Source organism: Felis catus, chromosome D2, assembly GCF_018350175.1.
Source record: "Felis catus isolate Fca126 chromosome D2, F.catus_Fca126_mat1.0, whole genome shotgun sequence".
Lineage (NCBI taxonomy): Eukaryota > Metazoa > Chordata > Mammalia > Carnivora > Felidae > Felis > Felis catus.
The window spans coordinates 64826903-64851028 of record NC_058378.1 but is presented as its reverse complement, the minus strand read 5'-3'; the positions used below and the strand labels follow the sequence as shown (position 1 = coordinate 64851028).

Here is a 24126-nt window from a genome sequence, read left to right as displayed (position 1 = left end):
AAGTCTATCCCCAGACCTCTATCCTCCTTGTTTTCTCCACTTTCATTGAAGCCATGATGTGGCACGTGGCTGAATCCCTGGTCATTGAGACGGCAGAGATTTTGCTCTGAGGGCTTTGGGAAAGAGTTTCCTTTATAAGCTAAAACCCAAACCAAACCAAACAAAACAAATGCAGATATACACTAGAGGTCCTTCTTTACTTCACTGAGTGTGACTGGGTCTGCATATGCTGCAAAGAAGTGTTATGGCCGCCGTGTGAGTGAGGGCACCTGGCACTAAGTATTGACTCCATCAGAGAGGAAATACATACGTATATCGTGTGGCTGCTTGACAGCATTGTGAGGCTACATTAGTCCCGGAACTCCGTAAACTGTGGACATCTTGTTATATGAGACAATATATCCCTTATTATTTGAGTTATTTTTACTATTCTGTTGCTTGCTGCCAGAGACATGCTAACAGATATGGTGGCTAAACCAAGACTCAAAGTCTGGTCTTCTGATTCCAAAGTGTTTGTTTGCTCATTTATTTGTTTTCGGGAGAGCATAGTGTTAGCCTATAATTAAGGCCTCCACAGAATAGCCAGATGTATGTGTCTATTCTGATATTCTGTGTGTCCTTACCCCTAATTTAAGCCTTAGCTAAACTCAAGGACTTGCTCTCTGCTGACTCCTCTGTGAGCTTTCACACCTCAGGACCTCTATCTTCTCGCTCCCTTCCCTTAGAAAACCAGCTCTGTAGCCTTTTGTCTCCAACAGAATCATACACATCATCTGGGATTTGTCTTGACTGTCTTCTTTTGTAGAGACTATACCCGATTATACTTTTCTTTCTTCCTCTCTCAGAGATTTAAACACTTTTCTCTTGCGTGTGACCATCTGTGTACAACTTAGTGTGACCTTAGTGACCTTAGTGTGACCATCTGTGTACAACTCTGCCTCTTTACTTGACTGTGAACTTCCAGGGATGGGTCCTGAGTCTCATTCTCCCTTTGTGTCCTCACAGCACATATATATATATGTGTGTGTGTGTGTATATATATATATATATATATATATATATATATATATATATAATCCTTGCCTCTTAAGATGGCTTAATAAATGTTTATTGAATTAAATGTGTAGAATTTTAAAGCCAAAAGTTCTTTCTTCTGAAGAAAGCTCTCATTTTCTGGGAATTATAAGAGGCTCTTATCCTTGCATTCATGACCCCCCTAGGATTCGGGAGATCAGTGATATCATTAAAGTTATATTCATTGTTTTATGCTCATAGATTTTATTAGATCAGATTCTTAAAGAATTCATAGCTACTCAAAAGAATTAGAACTTCTGTTTAAGTTAGAAAGTTGAATAAATGCTTTCTGAGCCAAAGACACAATCTGGAATATGCATATTTTTAGGAAAACTGCTGTAAGTTTACTTTTTTTCCCTAAAACTGGAATGTAAAGAAAACAACCCAAAAGAAAACAGATTTCTGGCTCTTGAACACCCCTCTTTATATTTTATCCAGTTATTCAGTCCCCTGAAAGATTGCTCCAGATCTCTTCAGACCTTAAAATTTTTTGCCCCCATATCACTTCTATCCACATATTTAAAAATATCCAACCAAATGGTCCCTGGCAAGCAGCTGTAGTAAGGAGAGGTGGCCATCTGAGATAGAGCAAACACCAGGTGAGGAAACACCAGGGCATGCTGGAAGCTGGTGGAGAAAGGACGGAGGTAGTCAGCTTTCATCCCTGAACCAACCTGCCGGCATCTTCAGTGTGGCTTTGCCATTGTGCACCCAAGCAGGACTGTGGCCCAGCCCAGGTAGGTGGAATTATGAACAGTAGCATGGTTGAGTTCTATGGAACCTCCCCATGTGTTACAATGACAGAAACACTGCCCAGGCCAGCCCTGAAGCACCAGTAACAGAGAGAAATACAAAAGAAAATGCCTTGTTTTATATAGACCAGGACCTGTGTCACCATCTACATTATTCAGGAACTGGAACTGTAGACCTTCAGGAATGAAAGAGACTTTAGGGTCTTAATGCCCAAACAGCTCACTGTCAAGGAGGCCAAGGCCACCCTTTTGTTTTCTTTCCCTGGGATTAGAATCCACTTCTGCAATTGGACACAGAAAAAGGAAAAAAGAAAAAAAGGAATGCAAATCATTACTAATTGAAAAACAAGGGGACATGTGTTGCTTTTCTAGGATTTGCCAGAGTTGAAGACGAGTTGAGGTAAAGGGCAGTGGCCAGGCCAAGGGTTCTGATAGAACTCACCTCTCCCTAAATGTCCATAAGTTCTCCCACAGTTACCTGGCCAAAATTCATTGTTTAAGAAGAATAGTAAGCTTGTTAGACCAGCTCCTCCTTCAAAACATTCTCAGCAGCCTTCTATCAAGCAAGTTACTAGTCTGCTCCTTAGCTAAAGAATTAGAAGAGACCACTTACAGGGGGAATATTTACATTCTTCTTAGGGAGTAGGGGGAATGGGAGATTCATTGATGCCCTAACCTTCCATCTGCCTTCTTCTGGGATACACTGTTTTAAGTTAGCAAAGGAAAGGGTCAGTACACTGTGTTTCTTCCTTAGGAAAAGAAATGGAGAATTCCTATCCTTCTACTTGAGAAGTGTGGAATAAACGTTGGTCTAGGAATTAATACAGTTGTTTTCACAAATATATTGTGTAGAATCAGGTTACCAGGAAGGAATTTTAGGGGGGTCCTTAAATGTGTGGGTTTTCATTTCTAAATGATGTTTTTCAGTTAATTAAAAAAAAAAACATGCTGTCACATTCAACGGTGTCATCTGGCCAGCTACTTGGCATACTGGAGGCTGCCAATGTGTAAATCTAGGGTGCTTCCATGTTAAGACAGCCGAACGCACACCTGGAAATAAGACTTGCCCTGACGTTTTGCTGCAGCAGAATATTTTTTCCTGGGTTTTGCTGTTTTACACTAGAACACTGTTAATAGCCATCCATATACTAGTGTGTCTGTCTCTATGAATGTTCCTGTTTCATAACCCAGTGCAGAGGGAAGTTGAGGTTAGATGAGGGGAGGAGCATATTGGCCTTTTCCTGCCCCCCCCGGGTCCACTGTGATGGTTGTTCACCCCCCACGACCATCTTTATTGAGGAATAATTGACAAATATAATTGTATATATTTGAAGTACACAGTGTGATGATGCTTTGATATACATATGCATTATGTAATGGTTGCTAAGATAGAGATGATTAACATATCCATCACCTTGCATAGGTATCTCTCTCTCTCTCTCTCTCTCTCTCTCTCTCTCAGTGAGAATGCCTAAGATCTACTCTCAGTAACTTTCAAATATACAATATTGTATAATTAATTATAGTCACCCTGCTGTACATTAGAGACTCAGAACTTCTTTTTTAAAATTGTTTTATTTATTTTTGAGAGATAAAGCACAGATGAGGGGCAAAGAGAGAGGGAGACAGATAATCCAAAGCAGGCTCTCAGCTGTCAGCACAGAGCCCGATGTGGGGATTGAACTCACAAACTGTGATATTGTGACCTGAACCAGAGTTGGATGCTTAACCCACTGAGCCACCCAGGTGCCCCCAGAGCCTCAGAAATTCTTATAACTGAAAGTTTGTACCTTTGACTTGGATCGCCCCATCTCCCCTTCCCTCCTAGCTCCTAACAGCTGCCATTCTATTCTGTCTCTATAAAATCAGTTTTTGTTTGTTTCTTTTATATTCTGCATCTAAGTGATACCATACGCTATTTTCCACTGTCTTATTTCACCTGGCAAAATGCCCTCCTGTTTCATCCGTGTTGGCAGAAATGGCAGGATTTTCTTTTTAATGGCCTAATAATATTCCATTGTGTATATGTGTATATTACCACATTTTTTAATGTGATGATTTATTGGCACCTATGTACAGAGGGTTGGGTGAGAACTGGAGTTGTTGAGTTGGTGGAATTATTCAGCAGGAGCTTTCTTTGAAGACTGTGGGAAAAGAGGGAGTAGTTTGGTGAGACCAAATAGTATAAATTTAGCTCAGTCCTGGGAGGAAGCCCATGATCACTTCCTCAAAGAACCTCACTCGTCCCTGCATAGACCCTGGCATTGTTTCCGGCACCCTCCCACGACAGTACTTTGAAAGAGTTATTCGCCATGATCAAGTGGGATTTATTCCTGGGCTGCAGGGCTGGTTCAATATTCACAAATCAATCAATGTGACCCACCACATTAATAAAAGAAAGGAGAAGAACCATAGGATCTTTCCGGTGGATGCAGAAAAACCATTTGACAAAATACAGCATCCTTTCCTGATAAAAATGCTCAAGAAACTAGGGATAGAAGTAACATGCCTCGGGGCGCCTGGGTGGCGCAGTCGGTTAAGCGTCCGACTTCAGCCAGGTCACGATCTTGCGGTCCGTGAGTTCGAGCCCCGCGTCGGGCTCTGGGCTGATGGCTCAGAGCCTGGAGCCTGTTTCCGATTCTGTGTCTCCCTCTCTCTCTGCCCCTCGCCCGTTCATGCTCTGTCTCTCTCTGTCCCAAAAATAAATAAAATAAACGTTGAAAAAAAATTGAAAAAAAAAAAAAAGAAGTAACATGCGTCTACATCATAAAGGCCACATATGAAAGGCCACAGCTAATATTCTCAATGGGGAAAAACTAAGAACTTGCCCCCTACAGTTAGGAACACTGCAGGGATATCCACTACCACCACTGTGGTTAAACCTTCTAAGGAATTAATGTAACAGCTTGGAAGGTTGGCTTCAACACGCTCTTTATACATATGGACAACGTGAAGTTTCCCCCAGTAGCTTTGTAAGCAATGGATATGGCAGGAAGGAGCCACAGCAGAAGAACAGGACAGATGGCTCCTAGACTGGTTGGGGAATCCTTCAATGTGCCACTGTGGAAAGTCCCAGAAATAACTGGGTGCTGAGATCCTGGCAAAGTGTAGGTAGAGGTGGTTAAGCCACTGACAGTTGGATTATAGCCATTTAAAGAAAGTATCCTGGGGCCCCTGGGTGGCTCAGTTGGTTAGGTATCTGACTTTGGCTCAGGTCATGATTTCTCAGTTTGTGAGTTCGAGCCCTGTATCCGGCTCTATCCTGACAGCTCGAAGCCTGGAGCCTGCTTCGGATTGTGTGTCTCCCTCTCCCTCTGCCCCTCCTCCTGCTCGCCCTCTGTCTCTATCTCTCTCAAAAATAAATAAACATTAAAAAAATTAAAGAAAGTATCCTAAGATTTAAAGAGGGACCTAAAAACCTTTTCATATGGTCATCACTTATTGTTTGGAATCAGGGATATTTTGGTACTATATAATAAAAAAAAAAGATATAGAAAGAAATGCAATGCTGATGAGCATTCCATTTTGTGTGTGTATCCATCAAAACAGTCTTGCTCTCATTGGTTGGATTTATAATTAAAAGCTGTGCAATTAGGCTCAGAATTAAATCTATACAGGAAAGTTGTTTACTGAATGAATAAAAATAAATTACTATTTATGTATTTTAAGTACATATAACAGTTCACTTGATGAAAAAACTTCACTGATCTTTTTTTTTTTCTTTTAACGTTTGTAAAATGCACAAAACATATTAGACAATGGGTCCAGAAGAGGCAGGCCATTGCATTTTCCCCTTTTTCTCATCTCATACTGGCAGTTTAAGTTGTGGTCCCTTTAACAGGTACTAATTACATTAAATAGTATTGCTAATTAACCAGAACAGAAAAACAAAGAACCCACAACAAACCAGATTAAACATAATGACGGATCACTATCCAGGAATATGGGGTAAATATGGGGGTAAATAATGCACATAGACTGTGAACTGAGGAAAAAAGAGGAAGAGAGAGATTACAAAGAATCCATTGGAGACACAACTAAAGGTTAGCAGTTCCCCCTTCTTTCTTGCTCTCATTCTGAGAACGAAAGATGAGATTGATTCAAGCAGATATGCTTTGGAATGCCAGAAAAGACACCTCTTCTGGTGCAGTATTGATAAACTGCCTGAGTGTATCAGTGGCATTTTAGTTTTACTAGCCCCTCAAAGAGAGTCAGGGAGTGGATTTTTACCTCCCTGCCCACCTGCCTGTGAATTGTTTAAACAGTTTCTTTGTGTGTGTGTGTGTGTGTGTGTGTGTGTGTGACAGAGAGAGAGAGAGAGAGAGAGAGAGAGAGAGAGAGAGAGAGAGAGAGAGAGAGAGAATGACTCCGCACCATTACCTGCTGGGTTAAAAGCTTCCTTCTCTGGGGCCTCTCTGAATTCCCTTGTCAGATGGATGAGAGATGCAGCCTGTGCCCAGCTGAACTTTATTATTTAGTTTCCTGCTGTATTGTGACAAGAGAGCAACTACCCACACGTGCTTTATGTCCACACCCCCATTTTCTTGGTGAAGGATTCGTAGGCCTCTTAGGTAAAATCCTACCAAGGTAGAGTGGCAACATCACTCTGTGTCTTCCAACAAACAGCCACCCTGCTGCCACTGATCAGTGTTCCTGGGATAGTGGTGATTGAAATTTAACACTTAGAGCAACTTAATTGGCACGCAGACCTGTTAAGCATATGCCCCCACCATAGGTGCACCATCTGATGTACCCATAGGGTGCCCAGTGTTTCACACATGCTCACATTTTACTAAAGAAGCAAGTTTTGAGGGGCACCTGGGTGGCTCAGTTCATTAATCTCCTGACTCTTGGTTTTTTGGCTCATGGTTTGTGGGTTTGAGCCCCAGGTTGGGCTCCTTACTGATGGTGCAGAACTTGGTTGGGACTCTCTCTCCCTCTCTTTCTGCCCCTCCCCTGTTTGTGTTCGCTCTCTCTCAAGAAATAAACTTAAAAAAATTAAGAAAGAAAGTAAGCAAGTTTTGAACAGTTCCTTGAAGGAAGCCTGTGCTGTGGTTTAGGTCAGGGGTGGCCTTAGAGCATGGGTCCTGAGATCTCTGCCCATCTTTGAGTTACCATATTTCTTCCTTCCTGTGAACTTGGAACAAACCTAAGGTTGTAGAGTTCCAGTTTGCTTGCTGTGAAAGAAGTGTTGGGAATCTGCTCATTAAAGCTTGTGCCTTAATCAAGCCCTGTGCTAGCAGAGTGGAACTTGGAAGGATTCAGCATTCCTTGGCAGCTTCCTGCCTTGGAATTCAAGGTTAGAATGTTTTGTGCTGACTGTGACTAGAACTGATCCCTTGGTCTTCCGGGAAAATCCTGGAAGTCGATGTCAACATTTTTCTGCTGAATTGGAAACAGCAAGCCTGGGCCAAATGTTCTAGGCTATGAGAATTAGGAGAGAAATGGAAATCTCAACAGAAAATGGATCAGACCTATAAGTTCTGGTCCTTATGTAAGAAGAATAAATGAGGGCTGGGAAATCACTGGTTAGGAACTCACTGCTCTGTTGAATCTTCCCAAGTGTCCTGGTGCTCATGAGCTCTAGGTACCCGGGGGACCCTTGGCATTACTGCAGATGCCTGGAGAAGCAGCCTTCTCCAGCTGCCATGCAGAGTGTCAGTGGGACCGAGGAGGGGTAGATCAGCTGTCTTTCAACCTAGGTTTTGTTTGGTGAGCTTGTCCTGTCGTAACTGGATCACAGACCAGCAGGCCCCATCTGTATTTATGTTCTCCTGGGCATCGGGGGTGGGGAATCCTGGGTTCTTAATAAATGGTTAATGAATTGTGAAAGAAAGAACTAAGTAGTTGGGGTTCCTCTGAGTGATGTGGACAGCAGCACTGGGCTCAAATCAGATGGGGGTTTGCTGTGACGCTAATGAAGCTGAAATGTCAGTATCCCTCAACTGCAGAGGCCCCTTCCTGGGACCCGTCCCTAAGTTTAAATTCATAAGTTTATATTCTGCTCCTTATGGAGGGTTCCCCAAATCCTGTAAGCTTCAGGACCCCACAGAGCCTAAATATGCTCCTTTTAGAATGTTCTTGCTGAGCCCTGTGGAAGCATGGATTCCATCCAGTGGCTTTCCCAGAAATTGTGGAGAATCAGGAGACATCGATAAAGCCAAACCTACAAAGCAAAAGAAAGGGAAGGAACTGACATTTAAAAACGCTATGCAAATTGAAGAATAATTAGCATGTATTACCTAATTTAATTCCGCACAGCAACCCTTTCTAGGCAATAGCATTACTGCCCCCATTTCTTTAATAGTCGGGAATATTGAGGTTCAGAGAAGCAAAGCATCCTGCCCAGTGTGGTACAGCTACTAGGGCTGGGACCTACAACATTGACCTTTCTCTTTCCTGACCATCTGCTCACCGGCCCCTTGCAGGGTGCACATTTGACAGCTTTGCTAGTCTTCCCTGAAAGCCTTAAGCCCACGAGGGTATGGATTGCCTGGATGGGCAGGTAACACTTCCTGCAGGATACAGAGAGAAGTTGGGGAGGGGATCAGGTCTGAGCGGTTTAAAGGAAGGCACTGGCAAAACCCTTCCCCAGTCAGCATAAGCAATGTTGTAACAATTCATTCAATTATGTTAAGCACCTATTAACGGAATCCTGAGTCCTCCCTTGGGCCATTTCACAGCTATGAGATTGTAATTGTTGGAGACTAACCGTGATCTCTTCTTTTGCCTTCAGGTGATTCTCATTTTGACAAAGCTGTATGACTATAACCTGGGGAGCATCACTGAGAGCTCGCTTTGGAGGTACGTAAAGTGAGCTAACGGTTATTGTGTTCCTTGAGCATCACACCCAAGACTGCTCTCCCTCACCCCCTTTTCCCTGGTGGGAGGATTTTTGGTTATGTGTTCTTGTTGCCTCCCCTTTTTGCTGTTTGTCTTAGTCATGGGTTGGGATTTATCTCCAGGCAGGCCAGATCCTTCCTTCTTTCTAAGTTTGTACTGGTCACAGGTCCTTTTGCAAAACTGTTCATCAGGTTGTCCTGACGCATTTGGGTTCCCCTCAGTTCTCGCTGATCTTTGAGCTCATTGGAGCAGCAGTGAGGGAATGCAGGTGTTTTGAAGAGGAGATCAACCTCACCTCTGGTTTTGCAGTGCCCGGGGAACCTTCCAGTGTAGATTCTGCACTGCTTCCCTTCCTGGCCCTCAGCTCACCAGCGCACAGGTGTGCACACACACTCGCATACATGCCTTCATCTCTGGGATTCACAGTGTGTTGCCTCACACATGTAAGAAGGTGCAGTAAATTCTTTTCCAGGGGAATGCCATGCCAAGATCCTTCAGGCTAGCACAAACTCACTGAACACCAGCACGAATGTGCAGTTGGGGTGAAACTAGGAACAGAAACGTCCTCAGAAATCCAGGCAGCTATTCTCCCCTTTTGTTCTTGGGGACTATATGTTCTGTTTGTTTCTACAAATCTGCTTTATTGATCTAATCCCGATGGGGTCTTTGCCAGCCTATGTCACGTGTCCACACCCAAACCAACAGGAGAGCACTGGCTCTGATTGGTTAGGCCTGGATCTTGTGACAGTCCCCGGGCCTGGAAGAGGATGGAGACGACTTCAGGGGTGATATTCAGTGATCATGGGGTTGACGTCCAGCCCAGAGTCTGATTGGTCAGTGCCCTGGGTGTAACGATGGCTTAAACATGGCGTATATCACTTCTGATCAGCCATCCCTGAATACATACACTTGTGTGCACAGATAAAGGGGGAAGGGGTATACTAATAACAGAGACACTGGGAGTAGTCTTGGGGCAGACACAAGCTAGCAGGTGTCCTCCATGTAAGACCAGTGGGGAATTTCATCACCTGTCAGTTAACATGACCAGAAGAGACTAGCTGCTGGTCCTCAGTCTCAGGGCTAAAGTCTAGGGAGAGAGATTCCAATCTGCCCTTCATGCCAGGGGTCCATGCCTGCTATAGTGAACAATGACAGGGGTGGTGGGGAGGAGGTTACTTTACATAGTAACAGTTTGGTCGCAGGGCCTGCCCCTGTGAAATCTAAGAGAATCTACCACACAAAAAGGATGTTCATTGAATTTTGTTTTAACCTGATGGCTATTTTCCATTAGACTTCATACTATGTATAAGAAGCCCAAAAATAAATTGTTGTGTGCTTTAGGAAAACCCCAGCGGACCAAAGAAAAGGATAGAATCCTGTTCTTGTGTTTGTTGTGAGGTGTTTGTTTGTTTGTTTATTTTTAAATATATGAAATTTATTGTCAAATTGGTTTCCATACAACACCCAGTGCTCATCCCAAAAGATGCCCTCTTCAATGCCCGTCACCTTCCCTCCCCTCCCTCCCACCCCCCCATCAACCCTCAGTTTGTTCTCAGTTTTTAAGAGTCTCTTATGCTTTGGCTGTGAGGTGTTTAGATTATTGAACTCCTCCTCCAACTGGAAGGTCAATAATGCAGAGTTTCTGTCCCAAGGAAATTATGTCACTAAATTAAAGTGTGGGGAATGTGGAAGGAGCTTGAAAAAGTACAGTTCTTTTAATGCATTAAGAACCTGACACTTGCTCTGTTGTTTGAATTCAGTACCCCTTCGTCAGGCTGTGACTGAGTAGGGTTCTGCTTCCCTGATAGATTTCTCTAATGCATGTACATACATGAATGTAAAAGCCAACTTTTATTCCTCAGTGCATCTGCTGTATAAAGTGTTGTCAGCATATTAGAAAATTAAAAGATATGCAATTCTGTCTCAGTGGGACGGAGGCTATCAGCAGCCCTAAGTCTCAACCTGAGTGGTGGGAAGGGCATGCCTGGGGCCAGGAGGAACAGCTTGCCCTAGACTACAGAAACTCAGGTTCGCCGCATCCATTTCCCTCTCACGGGGCCACTGTGACCAGCTGAGGGAGAATAGTTCTCTCTCACCTTAGGGGAGAGGGTTAGTAAAATAAAAATGACGACCAGTAATACCAGGTCTTTCTTCTGAAGGAGCAACCTCCAATGGCCTTAAGCTTAGGAAAGTGTGGCAGGGCGATCTGCTGACCCTTCAATCTTACCCTCAATCAAACCCCTCAATTTCAGCGGAGGATATATACATATATACACACACACAAATACACATACATATATACACACACATGTATACACACGTAATATACCCACATATATTTAATTTTATGATATACCCACCATAATCATTTGCCATGTATGTCCTATGTTATACTTGTCATTTGTGGCAAATAACTATTATGGGTGCTCTATACCATTAGAACTATCATTTTAATACTTTGATAAAATAACCCATGCCTTAATGAAAATATAATTTAGAAAAGAGGCAAGGATAAAGAAAAAGATATTTAGAATACTTCATATGTGCTTTGGTAGGGTGTGCATTTTTGGGTGCCGCATGATGCCCATGTTTGGTCTTTAGGGAATCTCTTTGGGGGTGTTAATATAGAAGAAGAGATAGGTCTGGGTCAGCCTTGCTTGAAGGAAACTAGTGCTCAGTGTGGACTCGTTTTTTCCTACATCAGCTCTTACTTGCTTTTCAAAAAACCTGCCAAAAATTGTGGAGGGCAGTTGCTGGGGACACACCAGGGTTTAGGTATTCTCATTACATCCACAGTCCAGAGCACTGGATTTATCCCATAGATGATGCTCAGTAAGTAACCATTTTTGAACAGACCAGCAAAATCTATGATTTTATATTATTTCTTATTCACTTGTTCAACAAAGATGTATTGAGTAACTTCTTTAGGTCTTAGATTGTTCTGGCCCAGGGAGAGGAATGTGGTTGATACATGGATCGGCAGCACGTGAGCTCTGACTGTCCTTCGGATGTTCATTGTCTAGAGGGGGCAAATTTCTGTGGATCATTCACATGAGAGATAAATGTACCTGTGTATAACCAGGGTATTGAATCAGGTTCTTAGGCAGCCCCCTAGAACTGCCAGATCCCAGAAGAAGATAAGATAAACCTAGTGTAAATAGACAAACTGTCATACACAAGATAAGTATTCCCTCTTTACTTTGCTCATGTGTATATTTTCTTTTCTTAACTGGACTTTAAATCCTTAAACTCAGCACCTTTATGATTTAATGATCATCCTTTTTAATGATCAACCTTTATGGTTTAATGATAACGGCAATGATGCTGGTGATAATGGTGATAATGACGACAATAGCAAAAACTAACTTTTATTGAGTGGTCACTATGCGTCAGGCACTATATCAAGTGCTACACATGCATTATTGCATCCCCTTAATTCATTTTTATGATGTATTCAAGGTCATCCAATTAGTAAACAATAGTGCAAACACTTACGGGGGTAGTCATAAAGTTCAATCATTTCACTGCTTACCTGTCTTCTGGAGTCCCATCTGCCTCGTGGTGGCTCATTCTGTACCTAAGCAAATGAACAAACAACATTTTAATCGTAAATATATGAAATGAGTATCATTTTCAAAGCACTGTGACATTCTGAGCAGCTTGTTACCTATTCCAGAAAAATCCTGGGCAACCGGGAAATGGCTTCTTGTCCAACAAACAGATCCAATGCGCTTTTCAGGTGAGCCCTTGTTCTATACAACTTTTTCCCTCTGATCAGTGAGAAGAGCTCAAGTTGCAAATGTCTTGGGGTGTCAGGACAGGAAAGAGGCCAAGAGGCAGCTGTCCTGGTAGTGATGTCCTAGGGCTTTACACTTTGCTGTATCAACAAGCCCTGGATGATGGGGTGAGACGCTGCTCTACTAAATTAATGAGTGTTTGCTCCCAGATGGTCTTGGTGTTGATTACACCTTAATCTTGGAGCAAGTTGTTGATTTTGTTTTGTTTTGTGTTGCCGTTCACTCAGGGAACCAAACTGAGAGGAAAGGGGGATGATCTGGCACAGAACAATTAACTACACCTTAGAATCTTCTCTGCTTTACAGTGGATTAAGCTTTGAGGTTTGGTGGAACTGGGGGTTTTACCATATTGGAGCAAGATAAGCTTAAAGGTCGAGATAAATAAAATGTCACAATCTAGATACAGTCTCTCTGAGAATAAATACATTCATCTTTCTTCCCTCTTGTGCCAGGGTAATCAGCACTTTGCTGAGAGAGGCTTAGCTAGTGAGAAAGCCCTAGGCAATTCTGGAAGCAGCTGAAAGGATACTCTTCAAGGGGCACGCAGCCTGCAGTGCCTCTGTCCTAGAGGTCGGCTGACATGGCTGACTTCTCTTCAAGTCCAGTATCCCAGTTCAGATTCAGGTGAAACACAAGCCAGCATCTGAGCACATCTTCAAATGATGTACTTTTCAAGGAGCACTACTTGCTTTGGGGGGACAGGTGCATGGGGTTAATGTAGGGACAATGGTTAGGCTTTCTGCTTGATTCCAGTCTGGGAGCCAGCCCCATCTCCTCATCACAGGAGTATCTTTGTTTCTTCTTGGGTGTTGACACTGCAGTTATCAAGAGAGGCTTCCCAGTGGAGTCTGTGGAGAGAATGGCCATGGAGTGCCTTGGGGCAGCGTCTGTGTGGGGCTGGCTGCAGAGAGGGGTCTCTGGAGAGCGCCTGGGGTCCAGGCTGACAGCAGCTGACCTGTGGTCTGTGACTCTGCCAGCCCTGTGGTTGAGGCACATTAGCTAAGCATGTCTGGCCTTCCCACTCATCATCCAGAGGAAGAGCAGGTGGCAGCTTGGCACAGGTTCTCAGTCCCTGCTTTGTAGGATGGTTTGCTACAAAATCCTGTCAACCACAAAAATAAGGATATAAAATAGGAATACCCACCCTAAAAAAAAGAAAAAGAATTAAAAAAAAAAAAGAAAAAAAAAACAGAATGAAAAGAATCAAGCTCGAGTGTGGTGATTTCCCCTCAGGAGGGCTCTTTATGTCACGCAGTTCTGATGTTGTCCCTCAGCCCCGTGCAGGTGAACGTTTAGTGCCTTTCCAGGGGCCCCAAGGGGAGAGCCACACTCCCCAGCAGGACCAGGAGCTGCTTTAGGTTCTGGATTCTTTTAAGCTTTCTAAACTTTACTCCCTTTCCCATATTTGTGTCATGTGGAGTTGCTGCGGCTCCTGGAGGTATAAGCTTATTGCATTAAACCTTACTGTAATATATGCTCATTATAATGAGCCAAACAATGCAGAGACTAATAAAAATTTTAATAGTCTCTTACTCCTCACACACGTCTAGCTTTCTTGAGGTAGGTGATGCTGAGAGCTTTTGGTGATTCTGTCCATACCATTATGACCCAACTCAAAAAAAAATTATATATACATATATATATACATATATATACATATATACATATATACATATATACATATATGTACATATACATATATACATATATGCATATGTATGTACATATGTATGTATGTACATATGTACACATATGTATATGTACATGTATGTATATGTATATATGTATATATATGTATATATGACTATCTCAGCATCACTTTTTTCATTTGTTTAAGAAAATAAGAGTAAGTATCCACAGGACTCTGATAACCTGTTTGTTTTACTTAATAATGAGTCATGGGTGTCTGTCTAAATGAATACGTTAGAAAAAACAAAAGTCAGCTTTGTAAGCATCAAATAGTGTGGAGGTTGTATGCTGGATTAAGCAACGATGTCCTAATCAGCTTATGCACTGTTTCATGTGCACCAGAAAATGTTCTCAGTGCTGTCTACCTGCCTACCAACACTGCAAAAGAGACATTGCTTGTGTCCCCAGTTTACACATGAGAGAAGGGAGGCTTGGAGAGTTAAGTAACGCTCAGCATCATGCAGCCAGGAACCGATCTTGTGCTAGCCTGTGCCTCCTGTTACCTTTCTAAAAAAATTTTTTATGTTTTATTTCTTCATTTTTAAGAGCAAGAGAGAGCATGAGCCAGGGAGGGACAGAAAGAGAGGGAGACACAGAATCTGAAGCAGGCTCCAGGCTCTGAGCTTTAAGCATAGAGCCCAACATGGGGCTCAAACTCACAGCCCGTGAGATCATGACCTGAGCTGAAGTCAGACGCCTAACCGACTGAGCCACCTAAACTCCCCACCTCCCGTTATGTTTTTAATGGATCTATAGCTCATTTCCACGGTATTTGAGATTACACATAGTGCTTCCACAAACAGGTGACTTTCTGAAAAGATGGGAATAATTCACATACCAAACAGCAGCAATAAGTTACATACTTCCTGATGATTTCACCAGTGCCGGCTATTTTCAATTTAAAAGTTGAATTTAAATTTTTAGTTTTAATTTAATTCCATTTAAAATTTTGCTGGTCTTTTTAGTAGAAATGGTGTCTTAATCTCTGCGTGGTTTAATGGGTATTTCTCTGACCACTAGTGATGCTGAACACTTTTTCATATATTTATTGCTCTGTGGACCTGTAGACCTCCTGTTCCCATCTGCCTCCCCCTGAAGCAAAAGTAAATTGTTGCTTACTCAGTAACCCCATAGTGTGTTACGTATCTTTGTCTCAGGATGGTTATTAGATATATATTCATTTGGTCTAGTTTAGCACATACCAAATAGCCCCCTATTCTGTGCCAGGCACTGTGCGAGGCAGACACTGGCAAGGCAGGAACATGTAAGTAATTGTTTCTTCCCTGCAAAAACTGAAAACCTAGTGAAGGGCAGACACTCAGCAGGTGATTTCTGAAGTGTGGCAAATACAATGCAAAAGTTATGCATGAATTAGTGTCTATGTTCGCCTATTTCCATTCTGACCTCTTTCTGAACTCAAAGGCTATGGTTAGGTCTTAGTTATTTTTGTTTGACACTCACGGAACTTGGCACACAATAAATATCATTATTTTTTTTTTTTTGCTTAGAAGCAGTATATTGGGGCGCCTGGGTGGCTCAGTCGGTTAAGCGTCCGACTTCGGCTCAAGTCACGATCTCATGGTTCGTGGGTTCAAGCCCTGCATCGGGCTCTGTGCTGACAGCTGAAAGCCTGGAGCCTGTTTCAGATTCCGTGTCTCCCTCTCTCCCAGCCCCTCCCCCACTCGCGCTCTGTCTCCCTCCGTCTCAAAAATAAATAAACATTAAAAAAAAATTTTTTAAAAGAAGCAGTATATTAAGAAATGGTTTAGGGTTTCCGAAAGCCAGGTCTAAGTCTTATACTTGCTTATATCCTAAACTTTTACTCTAATGCCCTCCATGTAGGGGATGCCATTTCGAATAATGCGTTGCATGATCTGGTGAAACCCCAGGACATGCATTCTAAAGAGTAAGCACACAGCCAGCGCCCAGAGTGAAAAGCCCAGATTCAATTGTGGGAACCCAGTTTGTCCATAGAGCACCATGAATGCTTGTCAGCACCCTCAGCTCTGAAAAAACCTTCTTGCATCCCCACATGGAGGCTGTTTCTACAAGGATCTGGCTGCATTCTGCCTGCAGACTCTGCGGACCTTCCTGACCTCTCTGTGAGAGTCAGCCTCTGGTTGTACCTCTGCACTCATCATTTGCCTCGTTTGCCTCAACGGTTGACTCTCTGTGGAGTTTCCTATTTCTTTCTTCAGCAAGCAGTAGATGAGATACATGCAAAAGCATTCATTGCCCTGATATTCTAGAAACGTTATCAATACGAGCCCAGGAAATAAGAAAACTTTGCTAGAGAAAGTGGAGGAGCTAACATCCAATGTTAAAACTAGTTAGAGATTCAGGAAGTACTTAGAATGTTAATTACCACTTTACTACACTGTCTTTGAGTAAAGAACTGTGTACTAGACCCCAAGAAGTTCACAAGGTACAGAATTTAATTATCATGTGTAGCTATATACAGTCTCATTATTCGGTCAACATGACTAACTTCTCATTTTTCAGGTCACCACCTTATTTTTGAAAAGACATTTACATCCTCCTTATTTTAAAGAGGACCCTTGTTTTTGTCCATCACATCTCTTTGCTTATTTTATTCACTGTACGTGTCCTGATCTGTGATGATTTTATTCATTACTTGTCATTGGCTCATGCCCACTACTAGAATGAATATAAGCTCCCTGAGGGCAGAGACCTTGTCTGGTTTGCTTTCTGTTTTTTCTCACATGCTCGGGAAAGTGCCTGGCACATTGACATTCAAGTGAGGTTTGTCAAATTAACTGAATGTGTAAATAAGTACACACCTAGAATGATGCTAAATGGTGTGAATCCAGATATGAATAAGATCTGATTGTTGCCCTGAAGCAATTCACAGTCTGGTGGGAGAGACAGATAAATAAATGAGAGATTAATGTGTCAAGTACCATAATAGAAGCACTACAACATGCTCTGGGTCGGGGAAGGGAAAGCTTCATGGATGAGACGATACCTGATCTGACTCTTGACGAACGAGTAGGAATCAAGCCAGTAAAAGAGGCTATTTATTTATTGTGTACCGTATTCTAGGCGCCTGTACATGCTGTTGACATGGCGTCTTAAGGAGACTACACAAGATCACAACATGGTCTTGTGTGTGGATGGAGTATTTGGAAATGATTTTGGAAAAATTGAAATGGGCCAGTCCATATTCAGCTGTGCTAGATGTTCTGACATTTATCCCAGAGGAAGTAACGCATCATTGAAAGTTTGGAGCAAGGGAAAGACTTGATGAAATGTAAATTTTAGGGGGAAAAACTGACCTCTGTATCATGTTGAGGATTCAGTTGGAAAAGAGCGAGACTGTTGACCATGAGAACAGTAGTCAGTAAAGTAAGAGAGGAAAATGAGCTGACCTGTTTTTGGGTTTTTTTGGGTTTTTTTGGTGGGGAAGCATGAAGAAATGGAGTACGGGATATGGTTGGCAGGGTGGTGATGATTCCAGTGGATCTTATACAGTGAAAACCAACAGGACCAATAGGAGGAGTGAGAAGGTGTGAAGAACAGGCATTTCTACAATAACTTTCCTGCTAGTGTCTTGCATAGTGCACTGGATGGTGAGGCTGTTACTGCATATACATTTGCTCCACTGCTGTCTACTGAGCACCTGCAACTGTGTGTGAATGAGAAAAGGGTATGGAGACAACTCCTCCAAGAAAGCAGCTGTGAAGGGAAGTAAAGGAAGAGAGCTGATTTTTCCATAAAGGCGGTCATAGGCTAAAGGAATGCCTTCCTTTCCTTAAGAGAGGGCGATGCTGACCGTGTTTTAGAGGGGGATAAATAAGATGTTGAAAATGCAGGAAAACCTCAGAGTGAATGAAACTGGTAGGAGATCGAGTGGCAGAGAGGGTATGGGTTGGGAGCTCATATGGGGGACTATTCAGCCATGTAGATCAGAATGGGCTGAGGGGTGAGCACAGCGGGAGCATTTCTTTTACCACACAGGGAAGCCGGAGTGGGGCACACATAGACCAGCTTTCCTGGGAGACCAGGAGTTGAGAGAGTTCCTGACATTTGGCTTTACGGTGAATGGAAATGGGCTGGAGATGGGGTTCAATAATTTGGAAGAGCTGCTGCGGAGGCAGGAAGCGGGACTTCTCAGGGGCCTGCAGGTGCAGTGCTGGGCATGCTCAGATCCCAGCTGAGGCTACAGACTACACTCAGCGTGGCTGTGCTTTCACTACCATGAGCTTTGTGTAATACTCAAGAAGGTGGCTGCTTATGTAGTTCCTGAGAGTTGTTGAAGAAGGACAACAGGACGTGAGAGCTGAGGAGAGGTTGCAGCAGTACATGAGGGGGTCCGTGCCAAATCGAGAAGAAAGGAAGTTTGGGATTGGGGGAAGACAAGCAGTGAAACAGCAGAACCCCCAATCCAAGCATGCTGATAAGCTTAAAGAACACTGAAGAAATAATACCCAGAGGCGTGTGACTTTTTATAATATTAAACTTAGAACATATCTCGCCCCCAGCGGATGTTGTGAAAAGGAACTGGCTGGAGCAGGTGGAGTTTATCAGAAAAGCCTTTTCTTAAAGTTGCTGTTAAGAAATCCACTCAGCTCTGTGGGAGAACGAGCTTCTATTTTTCTGCATGTGTATGAAACAACTGGATATACTTGTGAGGTCCCCCACGTTCCTAGGTATTTGTGAGTGACAACTTACCTCCACATCTTTGGGGAACACTAAGCAGCATCCTCAAACTGGTTATAGTAGCTTTTCTCCAGGCAGGTCTTACATTCAAGACCTAAGACTTGTCTATTAGCCACATCTGGTAGTCACTGCCTTACCTGTGTTTAAGAGAGAGAGAGAGAGAGGGAGAAATAAAGAGAAACAGAGACAGAGACCAGCCCACATGTCATACTGAAGCGATGTTGAGTTATTTCTGGTCACTTTTTTTTTCTTCCCACAGTGTCCCCTGGAGCCCATGCCAATGATTTGTTCCTTTTTTCTTTAAAAGTCTAGTTTTGGGATTTAACTTTCTGGATTCTCAATTCTGCCTTTGGCTTCTCCTGTCTCTCTCCTTTCAAATAACCATATTCCTTGAACTTGGTCACTCCAGTTATTAGAACTCTCAATAAAGGAAGATCATGGGGCGCCTGGGTGGCTCAGTTAAGCGCCAGCTTCGGCTCAGGTCATGATCTCATGGCTCGTGAGTTCAAGCCCAGCGTCAGGGACTGTACTGACAGCTTAGAGGCTGGAGCCTGCTTTGGATTCTGTGTCTCCATGTCTGCCATTCCCCCAGTTGTGCTCTGTCTCTCTCCCTCCCTCTCTCTCTCTCTCTCAAAAATAAACATTAAAAAAATCTTAGTAAATAAAGGAAGATCATTATATGTTCCCACCATGGTGAACTCCCTGAAGGTTTTGCCAAACAACGTTTCCTCTTGGAAGGCTGGTCCACAAACAGGTCAGCACTTGGGCTTGGATGTTGAACTGCCCACACATGAATCCAGGTTCTGTCCACTTGCTAACTCTGAGGTGCAGGGGAGGCATCTTAATCTCTGCTCCATTTCCTCATCTGGAAAAAAAAGAGGCTGTAATAGTATTTATCTCATAGGACTATCAGAGGACTATGGTGACATTTAGGTTAAATGTGTATCATCTATGAGCACTCAGTAAAGGATGCAAAACAAAGAAGCAGAAACATTGGATCTTATACTTCTATGGTCATCTTTGTTTGAAATGTCTTTTCTCCTGTGTTCGATTTATCTAGTAAATAAAAACAATAGCTATTTATACTGGCTATTTACGATGTGCCACGGACTTCTCTTAAGAGTGCTTTATACATATAAATTAAATTCTTCCAATAACCCTATGAGTTGGTACTATTATTATACCCATTTTATAGATGAGGAAACTTGTCCATAGGGTCACAGGGGTATTAAGCAGTAGAGAAGAGAGATCTGGATCCAGGCTTTCTGGTCCAGGGCCCAGGCTTTGAACCTCATGGGGAATCTTGTGTGATTCCTTCCCTGATCACCCCCTTCATACAGAGAATAAATTACTACTCCTGTGCTAACTCTTACTGTTAGACACATTTTCCTTTTTGAATGCATTACTTTGAATTGTAAGTACTTTCTTTGTATTTATTTCCCTTACTGGGAATATTTTGAAGGTCGCCTGCTGTCTTGCTCAATTTTGTATCCCTGATGCCAAGCACAATTCTTGGCTTGTTGTATGTATTCAGTAAAATGGAGCACTGGGGTAAATGTATTGGGGAAAGGAGATTTAAAAAAAATTATCTATGGACTTAACTAATTTATGTAAAGCTTGTCTCATACCATATATCATAGGTAATCAAAGGTTAACTTCCCTCTGTCATTGAATTCAATTGTCAGTTATTGCTGTCACTTATTGACATTGCACATAAAGGAGGTGACAAATATTAATTTGAGTTCATCGTGTAGATTGACACTTTTATGCTGCACGTCTGTGGCGATGCCTCTGTGAGTGTCAGAAGTGGGTATGATTATAAAAGGAAGATGAATTTATTCCCATCCGTGTGTCCTAGTTACTTGTCCTGTTAGCGTTAGAGAGTTGTATAAAATAAATATATGTTGAGCCCATGGGAGTTCCTGATCCTGAGTGCTGTGCTGTCACCAGAGAATTAACTTTAGGTAGAGGGACATGGGACATCATGATAGACAGGCCTCACTGGGAGCAGAGGCTAGGGGAGTTGTACATGTCAATGAAGCTGGTATCCAGGGGTGGGGGCTTGCCCTGTGTGTCCTAGGACAAGAGGAACAAAAGCAGCATTACTGGAGAACTTGAGAAAACCCTTTTTCTGATTTCAGGTGAGGTTTCCCGAAATGCTGTTCATCCATAAATCAAGCTGGGGCACTTTCCGTTCCGTTCTCTTCTTTCCAAAGGGAAATGGTGTGCCAAAGAGTTATTCCTCAGCACGGCTTTATTTCTTCCTCCTGCTGGGATGTATTAGCAAGGTCATCACCTTTGGTTTATTGGCTTCAAACAATCTGTGATTGCAGAGGATTATGACTTCTTAGCTTGCAGAAGCAGGAGATGCAATCAATTCATGAAAGGCACAGGACTTTTTTTTTTCTTTTGAAAAATGTATATTTATTTCTGCCAGCATTTCTGGGGACCAAGACTTAAAAGAGCTTTTTGAAAAGAATTTATCTTTGAGTGTCCTGCTTCATCGTCCCTTTCAAATACGAACATTGAGACAGACCAGTGTGAACTTAGCTTTAAGTCTTTGAGTTTGAAAGAAATAAGGTGGCTTGACAGACGTCTGTCTTCTCCATCCCCAACTCTACACTATATTAATCAGGAAATTTATGCTTGCTGCGTTATACCAGAAAGATACACTTGGAAATAATTGGGGGCTGGGATTAGCCAGGCCTGTTATAAGTTGATGTATAAATTCTTTTCTTTGGTGGGGCAAGGAGGTTTTTCATCTGAAAACCCTTACTTGATTGGTAATGATTCTGAAATTTGTTTTCTCACTTATATTTCATTTGGCAACTTCCTAGATCACCCTTTCTCGGTTTATTATTCCCTTCTCCCAGTTGGCGATCTATCACATCTGACCTCAAAGAAGTGTGAGAATTTAAACCACCCTCTCCCTTCTCCATTGCTTGGGCCATTTCCTCTTGTTGGGTGGCAGAAAACCATCCCAACAACCTGTCTCTTCAAAACTTAAATGGATGTTATAACATGGTTACTATACTTTTACTGGGCGACAGTTGATCCCAGTCTGTAGTGGCCTTAGCAATCAGAGTTTTGCTGACATCTAGTGATTGTGGTTACTGCTGTACTCTTGATAGAGGTCTGGCCTCTAATTTCCCCTTCTTGGAAGCTCTGCAAAGAAGCTGATGCTCTGATGCTGAGATGACATAGGAATCTGTGGATTCTGCCTATATCTACTACTTTAAAATAATTGGGTCAGTTTTAGAGTATCTGCAAAACTGGAAGACTCTTGCTCAAAAAGGCCCTTCTTACTTATCATTGGCTTGTTTAAAACCAACATGATACGATTGTTCCCCCGGTCACCAGGAAACATTTGAGACTGGGGAGGAGGTGCTACTGGAGTTGGCTACTGTCCAGGCTTTGGCCAGCATGGAACAGCTAAGGGTCTTGCCTCCTTGACGGTTCTAATGATTTCAGTTTCACTAGCCAGCATGGCAGCCTGGGGTACATCAATTTGCCCTTTGCTCTTGGGTACTGATTCATCTGTGTTCCTCATCTGTTCCAGATACAGCTCTGCAGGACATATTCGAACTGAAACTTAGAGTGATTTCTCTTATTCCAGAGACCCATTGTAGTTGGGCGAAGGTCAAGGTACAGGTACCAATCTAGTTAATAATGGAAAACATCAAGCTGGTGGATGTGGGGTGTGAAAAGCCCCTGAAATAGGCTTCAGAACCTAGAGCAGATTTAAATTGTGCATTTTGGTTACTCTTCCCTCTAGTTCCAGGGCCAGCTTTCTTTGTAGATTTGGCACTTTATGTCACCCAAGAGTCCCCGTACCCACCGGAAATAATGCTACCCTTCCTTTCTTATGGATTCTTTGTCCTTGTGGAGAAGGTAGAGTTGAAATGTCTAATTACCCTCTTGAGCCCTCATTTCCCTCATCTGATACATGGGGCTGATAACCTGCAGCATTTCAGATTTAAAGGAACACAAATATGCTAATTTAAGATTAGAGTGAGTTTTTATTGTATTTAACCAAAGGCAAAAATCGATCAAAAACAGGGTGGTCACAAATAACTGTTAGTGATTTTGTCCGTGAAGGATAGTTTGCTGCCATGTCTGAGAATCTGGTATTTTGAATTTTGATGATGCGGGGCGCCTGGGTGGCGCAGTCGGTTAAGCGTCCGACTTCAGCCAGGTCATGATCTCGCGGTCCGTGAGTTCGAGCCCCGCGTCAGGCTCTGGGCTGATGGCGCAGAGCCTGGAGCCTGTTTCCGATTCTGTGTCTCCCTCTCTCTCTGCCCCTCCCCCGTTCATGCTCTGTCTCTCTCTGTCCCAAAAATAAATAAACGTTGAAAAAAAAATGAATTTTGATGATGCTTTTAGAGTTGAGGCTTACATTATATTCAAGAACAATCGTTGTAGTTGATACTTCCTTGTAAGTTTTCATTTTCCTCCGGGGCTAATGCCAAGCCTGTCATCATCTGATCTGTGGAGGAAATCAGGGTTCACTAAATCCCTGAACAAGATCTCAGCTTCCGGCTTCCCAGTGTCCATGAAAACCTAGTTCCCTGTAAGCACATCTTGTGTAGGTTTGCTGTGAGGAAAAATCATTTTTGCAGCTGCAGATGCACAGTAGGGCTCAGTAAGTGTAAGTTTCCTCTATCAGTAGTATTTTCATACTTTGTTCTTTTCTTGGTGGCTGAAGACTTTGATTTCAAGCTGCTGAAAATCGCACCAGGGCTGAGAGAAAGCCTCTCAGATGGGCTCACCCAATCTTGGCTCCTATTGTGGACTTGAGTGTCTTCTCACTGTATTTCATCTCAGTTTTGTGCTCTTTTCTGGGCATAGGATTCTGGGGTTGTGAGTTAGTACCAATCCTGTTGTTTTTTCCTCAGAGAATCACACAACTAGTGGCCACTGGCTACCACTCAGGACCCAATTGGACATAGGAAGGAAAGAGCTTGATGAAGTGCCCATGTCACAACGGATGCTTTGGAAGACCAAACTGAAAGAAACGAGGGGAATTGAGATTTTCAGCAATTAATCTGCATTTGAGAATAGTTAGCTTCCTGCATCATACTACACAGAACACTTTTGCAGATTTTTAGGAGGTAGAAGAGAGTAGCTCACACTCAATTGTGGCCCTAGATGGTGATAAAAGTGTGTATTCAAAATAACAGAGCTTAGGGGCTCCTGGGTGGCTCAGTCAGTGAAGCATCCCATTCTTGGTTTTGGCTCAGGTCATGATCTCACAGTTTCATGAGTTCAAGCCCTGTGTCAGGCTCTGCGCT

General features: G+C 42.8%; 1 protein-coding gene across 5 annotated transcripts in view; it reads left to right on the top strand.

Moving 5' to 3' along the window:
• The window catches only part of SORCS1 (sortilin related VPS10 domain containing receptor 1), a 507743-nt gene that overhangs the window by 179590 nt on the left and 304027 nt on the right, over nt 1-24126 (top strand). For all 5 annotated transcript variants that reach the window (XM_045040656.1, XM_019813798.3, XM_023240902.2 and 2 more), the window contains exon 2: nt 8563-8630. In XM_045040656.1, coding sequence (XP_044896591.1) covers nt 8563-8630 — 68 coding nt within the window. The remainder of the gene's footprint in view (nt 1-8562; nt 8631-24126) is intronic.